Source organism: Argentina silus, assembly GCF_951799395.1.
Source record: "Argentina silus genome assembly, chromosome: 20".
In the NCBI taxonomy this organism is placed as follows: domain Eukaryota; kingdom Metazoa; phylum Chordata; class Actinopteri; order Argentiniformes; family Argentinidae; genus Argentina; species Argentina silus.
The window spans coordinates 6,763,609-6,773,791 of NC_139674.1; the positions used below are offsets into that span (position 1 = coordinate 6,763,609).

General features: G+C 45.2%; 1 protein-coding gene across 3 annotated transcripts in view; it reads right to left on the reverse strand.

The window, feature by feature from the left end:
- sbf1 (SET binding factor 1) overlaps positions 1 to 10,183 on the reverse strand; it is a 43,594-nt gene that overhangs the window by 19,460 nt on the left and 13,951 nt on the right. For 2 of the 3 annotated variants that reach the window (XM_083692371.1, XM_083692369.1), the window contains exons 5-11: positions 9,428 to 9,538; positions 7,217 to 7,246; positions 5,452 to 5,557; positions 4,923 to 5,055; positions 4,600 to 4,708; positions 3,096 to 3,209; positions 175 to 252 (exon numbers count right to left, since the gene is read on the reverse strand). In XM_083692371.1, coding sequence (XP_083548497.1) covers positions 175 to 252; positions 3,096 to 3,209; positions 4,600 to 4,708; positions 4,923 to 5,055; positions 5,452 to 5,557; positions 7,217 to 7,246; positions 9,428 to 9,538 — 681 coding nt within the window. The remainder of the gene's footprint in view (positions 1 to 174; positions 253 to 3,095; positions 3,210 to 4,599; positions 4,709 to 4,922; positions 5,056 to 5,451; positions 5,558 to 7,216; positions 7,247 to 9,427; positions 9,539 to 10,183) is intronic. The other variant, XM_083692370.1, reaches the window with a different exon arrangement.

Sequence of the window (10,183 nt, forward strand, 5' to 3'; positions counted from 1 at the left end):
CACACACACACACACACACACACACACACATAGACACACAGGACAGCGAGCCTGGGAAATCTCTAAATTTTCAGAGACATTCCTGCTACTGGAATTTTACGCCAAACAAAGAGACAGAGGAGAGAGATGGAGAGATAGACTCATTTTGCACAAAGAACTGAAAGGGGACATTACTTGGATCTTGAGTGAAGAGGCTTGCGTGGAGGATGGGGGGAAGGCATGGTCAGCTATCTCCAGCTCTGGGTCCAACACCTGCAATCACAACAGGACAAAGGAGTCACATTACAACAACATGTTCCCAAACAAACAAACGAGTTAGCATAATCAAAACTATAGTCTTACATATTAAACATTCAGTCTGGAACTGGATTGTCCAGTTAAAAGCTTTTATGGGAAGATTTTAATACTTGGAAATCTCTCAAATAAACAACAACTTGAATACAGGCTCGGCAGCAGTTTCCGGTAGACAGCCATTAACAGAATGAGCTGCAGAGCTCTCCTTAAAGCTGTTAAGTCCTGTTTATGTTTGGTGGGTACAGTATGAGGAGGCGCAAGGTGAATACATTTAGCTAATTGCGAGGATAGTGCACAATTAAGCCCAGGGCTACCGTTGCTGCCCAACAATCTACACCAGCATCGCTACAGCCATCGCCCACCACCTCCCCAACCTCCTCCCCAACCTCCTCCAACCCTCCAAATAACTTTTCCAGGCGATTAAACAAATTAACTATCCCTACGTTACAAAAGCCCTGCTATCGGTTTTCCCGCTTTCGCAATTATCCTGTCTGTCCCGGTTGGGGTGAGGGTCACTCAGGCCCGTTATGTGAGCTGGCTGGGCTGTCTGGGGCTCGGCTCTGTTCCCCCTCCTGACAATGCGGGTCAGAACCCATCCAGACAGACAGCTGCACGGACCCTCAGTCTAGGATCGGGGCTGGCGCCGCACAGAGACAGACGGTGCAGACAGGCAGAAATGCAGAGACTCCACACAAGTCACAGAGGCCGAGGAGCACAAGACAAGCACACACACACGCACACACACACACGCACACGCACACGCACACGCACACACACACACACACACACACATACATTCTGTGTCTCATTGGCTAAGGAAGCTTTATTTGCTCAAGATACATTTGACTGCCCCCAGTGAAATGCACCCTGCATTACAGGGCTTGGTTACAGGCCCAGTCTCCCATTCTGGCCATACAGCACCAGCACTAAGGAATCTCTATGGCCACAGCTCGCTCAGACACAGACAGACAGACAGACAGACAGACCTGTGTACAGTACAACACCATCCCTGCTGAATTTTGAATGACACTTCATGAATGCTTCTCACAGTAGCATGGTCTCTAAGAGCCAAAGGGAGAGAAGACTCCTCCCTCTCCTAATAAAAGAAAGTTAGCCACAAGCAACCACAGGAGCACTGAGGAACACCCCTGCCTATTACAAAGGCTACGTCATTGGATTGACGTTGAGAAGCAACACATCCATTACTCACATGGACAGGTGCTGGCCGCTACCTTGCTGTTTCCACTGTGTAGTTCATCAAACATCAGACAATGTTTTTTTTTTGCCAATGTTTAAACAACAATGTTTCTGTGATGTGTCTCTCCATGGCAATGCAGCACAATGGAAAAGTACTGCGCTTAGGGAGCCATCGTTATGGCTGGAATCATTACGGAAACAGCTTTAAATTATGTTTTACACAAGTTTGCGTGCAGTGTTATATGTTTTAAGAGATTCAGAGGCTGAACTACTTTCTTTTCTTTGCGTTTCCTCGCTTTGCTCTCTTGTTTATTTCCATCCCTCTCTCCTCTTCCTTGGTATACAGTTCCAACGTGACAGATTGGATAGCAACAGTGCAGATCCAGTGTGGATGGTGTTACCTGCCCCGCAGCCAGCGGAGATCAGAGAGAGGGAAGCAGGCTTGAGACAAAGCCCAGAGCGTGCAGAGAGCCTTAGACAATACGTGCAGCATAGACTCATAAACACTGGATCTAGTTACATGTACTGTACCATGTTTTACAAGAGTTACGGCAGAATTAGAAAACACGCAAACATGGGATTCTATGTTCTGTGCCAAGGGCTCCATTTATATTGAGATGTAATCTTGTCTGCCTGAACTATGAACATTCATATCTTTATGTTCTTTTTGAATTAAAACAATTATTAAACTTTGACTGATATTAAGAATAAGGGGAGGACATCTTTATCTAGGGAATAAAATGTTCCCAAATATGTCCTGTGTGAGAACATGTCAGATTCTATAATTCATATCCCTCCCAGATCCTATCCGTTAACACACTGTGCATGTTTGGGCTGAAAGTGAGGAGTCAATGCCAATGCCACACAAGCATCTCCTCCAAACAAATAATTCCCCCACACTCATTGAAGATGGAAAGACCCAATCTTTCATGAACTTTATTTGGCTATATAAGGAAACCATGCTCTGGAATGTCCCAACTCTCATTTGCTTTCTACACTACAGTCATAATGGGTTTATGGATATATTGCTTTATACTGTCGTGTACAGAATGATTATCACAGGCTAACTGTTTTACAGTATGCTAAATGGGATGGAATGTGACTTGTACAGTATATGGTAGTTAGTAGTGTCCCACCAAACAACTGCTTTTACAATAACAATCTCATCATTCAATAAAACGTGACTTAAATAAACTAACTCCTTGTTTGCTGAAGTTTCTGATGGGAAAGGCATGCTTTTTACCAATAGTACACAGAAATCAGATATGTAAAACACATAGGGGATGTTATCTTCAACTACAAACAGCAGGTCTACAGATAAGAGGAATTTACCAGATCATGCTGGCAGAGAGATGTTGGATTAAGATGAGGCTGTTCGGAGAACTTGTTTTTGAAAAATATTGACTTTGGTGTCGAAATATTAGGTGTGTTCGGGCAAGGTCTCGCTGACAGGGTTGTTGTGTGGGAGGTGGCGGTGCAGGGTTAAAGCGGTATTGCGACATAGTTGAAGTCCTGCTAGCCTGTTGGGCTGCGGTGTGTCTAGGTTTGAGGTCGTGGTGTTGCAGTGGTGTGTTAGGGTGTTGCAGTGCTGGTGTGGTGGTTACCATGGAGAGGGCGGTCTGGGTCTGTTGTAGGAGAGGGTCGGGGAGGAGAGAGACGTGAACACACTCTGGGATCGTCACCGTGCCGCCATCCAGGTCGGCGATAATCACGTCCAACTGGAGATTAAGCACACACACACACACGCACGCGCACACACGTCAGTATCTCTGATTTTACCATTGTTGATAAGAGACCACTGTACACTGTAGAGGCTGATTACAGTAACTGGCTGACTGGCAAACACAGGAGCGTGACAGACAAACGCCTCTGTCAACAGCCATTCATTCCCTATCCTCCCTTAGCAATGAAACGTACATTTCAATTGACGGCGAATGGGGTTGCCCTGGCGATAACCTTTTACCCTTGACCCCTTACGCTCTTCAATCAATTAATCAGAGCCATGTGACTTCATACAGTAGATTACACACAGGCAGTTTGTTGTCTGAGCATCGCTACATTAACTAGCATGGCGAGGGACCACATAGTTGTAGTTTAATGCACCACTACTGACCTCGACCCTGGAATCATTCATTACACCCTCATTCGGCTCTAATAACCTAAAGTGAAATACTTTCAAAGTCATCCAACATTCCTTTGGATATGGAATAAGGATCGCGATTAAAGGTATATTGGTAATTTACCTTGGCATGGTTTACAAAGGCCATTATGCTGATGAAGGTATTTCCAAAGGCATTTTTAAAACTGGTTTCATATGGCTAGAACACAGCAGGACCGGCTTGTTATGAACGATCCACTTTAGATGAGTGGGTCAGACAGTTGACATCAAACACATTCTCTCCTCCTAATACAATAATATAACATAACATACGCCATTTAGCTGATGGTTTTATCCAAAGCGACTTACATTGCAGTGAGTCCATACATTTTTCAGTATATATCCTTCTAATCAAGGTCAATTCCAGACTACAGTCAGAAGATAGGGAGGAACCCAGCATGAAGTCATCAGAAACTCACTAACTGAAATCAGACGTATGCCTAACCCTGCTCACATGGGCACCAGGCGGACACCATTACTGAGATACAGCAGGGTGAGTAGTTGTGTTGTAGTTGGAGTGACTAAGAGGCTTTGCTGGGCCTACGAACCATGAATGCTAACCCTAACCTTAACTAAATTTTAACCAATTCCAAAATTCAACATCAGTTTGCAAGCCCAGCGAGGCCCCTGAGACTAGTTTATAAAATGCCACTTTATACCAGTCGACATCTGGATAAAAACGTCTGTTTACATTTCACTTTTTACATTTTACATTTACATTTATTTAGTTTTGTATTTAGGTAATTATTGTTATTGTTGTTGTTTCTTTTATTTTTATTATTTACACTTCTTATTGCACTGTTGGAGGAGCCCAAGACTTAAGAATTTCATTGCCAGCGATTGCTCTGTAATTGTTGTGCATATGACAATAAAACCATCTTGAATCTTGAATCTAGTCTACTATGCTACAATGGGAGAGACTATCATTTTGTCATGTGAGGAGGACCCACCAGTTCCTGTGTCTCCAAGCGGAAGAAGGAGTTGACTCCGATAATGAAGGGCGTGGGCGTGCTCAGCACCTCCAGGAGTTTCCCCGGCAGGATCGGGACGTAAGTGAAACTGAACGGAGAGAAACAGGAACAGGTCAAGCAATACGAGAAATGAGATTAGGAGATAACAACGGTGTGGAAAGTTTTATTTACCTTAATTACTTGTATACCCAGAACAAAGAGACCGCTATCTCAACAACCAAAAGCCGGTAGGTCATAAATCAAATTACGACATTCATTAATGCATTTCAGATTGAAAAGGATACACAGATACACACACACACCTGTATTTGAGGGGGAACATGATGGCCAGCAGTGCTCTGCAGGCATCTGTTAGGCGTTGGTAGCTGCTGGACAGGAACAGGATCTTGTGTTCCGTAAGAGCAGCGCAGAACAGATATAGCACATTCACTATACCTGAGGGAGACAGAGACACGGGACATCCAACACATTCACTTTACATTTCGGTTCTGGCACTTAACAGGAGAAGAAGTACCAAACATTTCTAATATATAATAATAATATATGCCATTTAGCTGACGCTTTTATCCAAAGCGACTTACATTGCAGTGAGTGCCTACATTTTTCAGTATATATGGTCCCAGCAGGAATCAAACCCACAACTGAAGCGTTGTTAGCACCATGCTCTACCAACTGAGCCACAGGGGACCACGATTTCTACACGTATCATGACTCATCCAGTGATGGAACCACAGGTTAACGTTATCTTAACGATCAGTAGTGTTTAACTGATCAGAATGGCATCCCTCATTGGTACCAGGGCTGAGTAAACTGCGTTGTGATTGGCCGTACCAAGCTGTCTGAAGAGCTGGGCCACGCTGCTGCCGCTGACAGGGAGGGAGTCGTTAATGGGCGTCTGGATGACCTGCCGATCGCCCGCCCCCAACGTTATAGTCCTCTACAGAGAGAGAGAGAGAGAGAGAGAGAGAGAGAGAGAAAGAAAGGGGGTGGAGGGAAGGGAAAACAAAGTGTGAACGCTCTTCCTTCGAAAACGGGGTTTAACAGCTCCCCTTGAACACAATCACGGAGGGTTTGAATGTACAGAATATGAATGTACAGAATATGAATGTACAGAATATGAATGTACAGAGGGCAGAGTGAGTCAGGGGGAGAAGGTGAATCACAGAGGGCTTAGCAGATACGTTAGAATTATACAGGCCATTCCAGCTGAAGAGGAGGGGACGGAGGACACGACTCCATAGCAACGCCCTTACCCAAGATTAAATCAACCCACCGTATCAATGGGTCTTTACAGCAGCGGAATACCAACGACATGCCAGGTTTAAATACATAAGCAATTTTCCACTGAGTTTCATGGTGTGAAGAGAGAATAGACAGAAAGGGCAGAGCACAGAGTGATTCCATGTCTGATTGATTGATATTCAGTTTCTGAATCACCAGAGCTGTGTCGGTTTCAAAACACTGGAGCAGTGTCTGTTTATTCATGGTAGATCTTTTCTCTCAGATCCTCAAATTACCAGACAGGTCTCACGGCCATGTGACGAAGAGAAGGAGAAACAGACTGAGGATGGTTTGGGTTGAAACCTTCATGACACACCTTGCATTGGCGAACTTTTAATTGCAGTGTGTAAATGTCTCAGGTAGGTTGTTGTAGTAAGGTGTCAAAGCAAAGCTGATTTCAGATTTTGGGTAGATCGGAGATCTTCATTTTTCGGTACAGTGTAGGCTACCATTGTTTTGTTTGTTTCCTGGATCAAAAAGCATACAAATCCAGGACTAGCACTGTGAAATGAGGATCTGCATTAGAGTTAGACAGTCTCGGCTGTGAAAACAATCAGTAAAGGCGCTGGAACAAAGACGTTTGGAGGGATATGATTTCAGATCAAGGAAGGGGTCCAGTAGATCACAAAGAAACACCATCACAGCTTTAGAATAGGGAAGATTGATACAAAGATCACACAGTACATGGAGGCACAACAGCACAAAGAAATAAACAGTATCTACGTTCTTTAACGAGTAAGAATATGTATTTTAAGTACTTTCAGGCATGAACATTTTGAAATTCTTCAAATGCAATGGTCATTAGATATGGAATTTATTTGAAGGTAATTTCAAAGAAACTCCAGAACCCCATACATAAGAGCCAAATCTTCATCTGAAAGTGTTTAAAATACCAGCTAGGACTGTGTAGGCTATAGCTGGGAAGGAAAGGCTGGAACATGCAGCTCTCTATAGCAGCAGCAGCAGCAAATGGGTGAGCTGTTGAGACATCGATGCAGTGACTCAACCAGCTGTCACTCTACTGGTCAATTTGACCTGAGAATTGGGGGGGGGGGAGGGGGAGGGGGGGGGGGGGGGGCAACCAATGATAGGTATGCCTATGTGAAATGATCAGCCATTGGGTCACAGATCGAGTCTTATCAAAGCGATTCGATTGGTTTCCCAGTGATAGTGGTCTGCGTTTGGATTTGGCAGCAGAGGACGAGGATGGGTGGAGAGAGTGGATTAGGTACACAGAGAGGAGGGGTCCGTTGAGGAAGGAGGGGAAGCTAGGAGCTGATTGATGGACACTAGAGGAGAATAAAGTCAGGCGTACCAAGCTCTCCTCTCTCTCCTCCTGGCCCGGCTACACGAGAAACACACACCACAGGAGAACACGCAGGTTAGAGACAGCAGAACCGAACAAGGCCCAAACAAACAAACAATATGACAATAAAACATATATAATAAGACAATACAAATATACAGCGTGACAAGACGGCATGAGAGCAAAACGACATTAACAAAGACATGAAACGTGACATGAGGCAATACCAGCTGTCGACAATGGGGAATATCGAAATTCTATTTAATAACAGTTTAGTTACATTCAGGGTGTGACACAGCATGCATCACTTGATTAATTCAGACAAGGTACCAATGACCTCAGGCCCTGAGCTGGAAATGTACCACTTGTGAAACCTTGGTATTTTCCAATAAGGTGGAATCAGAAGTGGAATTTTTGGTGGAGTTTCTGTTTCGTAGTTAATGTTTAAGGATTACAGTTAAGAACTTTATAGCACTTGGCAGACTGTGAGTGTCCTTGGGCTGGAATGCCTCCCGGTAACTGGGAGTCCTTGTGGAGACACTGACTAAGCAGACAGTCTGATTTTCAACCATAATCAATTCAATCACTCACAGAGACACGCTCTCTCTCTCACACACACACAAAGGCAGGTCACATGTGACACTCCTATTCAGTCCGGGGGCAATTGTGTCAAAGGTTGTGTTGTGTGTGTGTGTTGACAGTTGAGATAATTGCTGGTTCCTGTAGTAAAGTGGATCGGGTGCAGTGCTTGGCTGGGATGACAGCAGCTGACATGACATGACATGACATGACCGGGCTTCAGTCCCAATGACATTCACTTTACATCTGATCTGAGTAAACATGTTGTTGCACCTGTATTCACAAATTGGACCTACAGGAGACAGAGAACTGTATGTCCCAATGAACTATCAAATGGCTGAAGGTCTCACGTGTGTGTGTGTGTGTGTGTGTGTGTGTGTGTGTGTGTGTGTGTGTGTGTGTGTGTGTGTGTGTGTGTTGATTAGTTGAGTCTCTCCTTCAGAAACCACACTGCCTGCTAAGAGGCCATCTGCTGCCACATATGGTCACCCAGTGCCAGAGCTCAGACCAGCAAGACACACTGTGTGTGTGTGTGTGTGTGTGTGTGTGTGTGTGTGTGTGTGTGTGTGTGTGTGAGAACTCTGTGCACTTCCGTAGCAGATTAATAATGGGAACCCCATTAGATCATGACAAACGAGAGAAAGGCACTATAACTGAAATCGAAAACGATAATCAGGTGAATGTAAGCATCATAAAGCAACAGAACCCACAGAAGCAGAGTGCAAACCACTGAGTGCCATCAATCACTGTGGTTTTACATGATTGTAGAAAAAAAAATATATGAATATAGAAAAAATTATATTCATGTCGATCATCTGAATAGATAGAATCACAATGAGCTGATTGGTTGGTAGAAGCTGCCGGAAGGTGTGTTACCTGAAGACAGCCCAGTAGCCAGTCACAGGCTAGGGCCTGAGGAACAGAGTCTAAACTACATACAGGGGACTCATTTATCTGTAACACACAGGAACCAATGTACAGGGGGGTTCAATTACATGTAACACAAGGTAACAAATGTAGGTATTAGAGAATAGATGATAAACTCCAAACCAAAGCCCTAAACACTCAATATGAATACTGTATATAATTGGAAGATGGTTACTATGGCCACAGTTAATCTTAGGGGCTCATCTGAAAGAGGGTCTATAATCTGACCCACAGGGAAAGGGATTTCCTATAAAACTAGGACTTTATGGGATTCATCTCAGTTTTAAGAAATATGTATTTAATCCACAAAACAACCCCCCCAAACACAAACACACATACCCAGATTACACACACACACACAAATAATGACCGGGAGGAGGGCAGAAGTCACCAGGAAAAAAAATAGAGAAACCATTTCATAACATAGATTTAACCCTTCATGCATCTTAAAGAGAGTAAACCGTCTCCATGGCAGGGCACCCTTCCCCTGCAACATACCCAGCATAGTCACAGCACCTGGGGCTTAGAATCACATACCAACCAGCCTTGGAAGTTTACACATTAACATTCAGCATTAGCCAACATGCTAGTAAGCTAGCTGGCTGAAGAAGCTGCAGGAACCAATGTACAGGGGGTCCAGCGGGATATGGGGGTTTATGTCCCAGACATACAGCTGTGTGTGAGCGTGTGAGCGTGTGTGTTTGTGTGTTTTACCTGGGAGCCTCCGGCGATGGGGATGACACAGGTGAGGAGGTTTCCCACGACGGTTTCCAAGGGATAGTTGAGGCTGTCCATGTGCACGGTGTAAATTAGCCCCAAACAGTTCTGCACAGCGGGAGAGGAGCACAGTCAGGGGGAGAGGAGCACAGTCAGGGGGAGAGGAGCACAGTCAGGGGGAGAGGGGCACAGTCAGGGGGAGAGGGGCACAGTCAGAGGGAGAGGGGCACAGTCAGGGGGAGAGGGGCACAGTCAGGGGGAGAGGAGCACAGTCAGGGGGAGAGGGGCACAGTCAGGGGGAGAGGGGCACAGTCAGGGGGAGAGGAGCACAGTCAGAGGGAGAGGGGCACAGTCAGAGGGAGAGGGGCACAGTCAGGGGGAGAGGAGCACAGTCAGAGGGAGAGGGGCACAGTCAGAGGGGGAGGGGCACAGTCAGAGGGAGAGGAGCACAGTCAGGGGGAGAGGAGCACAGTCAGAGGGAGAGGGGCACAGTCAGGGGGAGAGGGGCACAGTCAGAGGGAGAGGAGCACAGTCGAGTTTTGGTTTCACTAAACAAAAATCAAATGCTCACAATGAGGTTTGTGTGCCTAAAGGTCCAAACAAAACCAAACAAGGGTTTTTATATCTCATCAAATCCAAATTGTTATCAGGCATAGGATCATAGACGAGAGATAGAATCATATGGGGGAAGGTCACGCTTATGAGGTTGCAGGCATAACAGGAATGTGCTTAGGTATGAGGGCGTGTGATGTC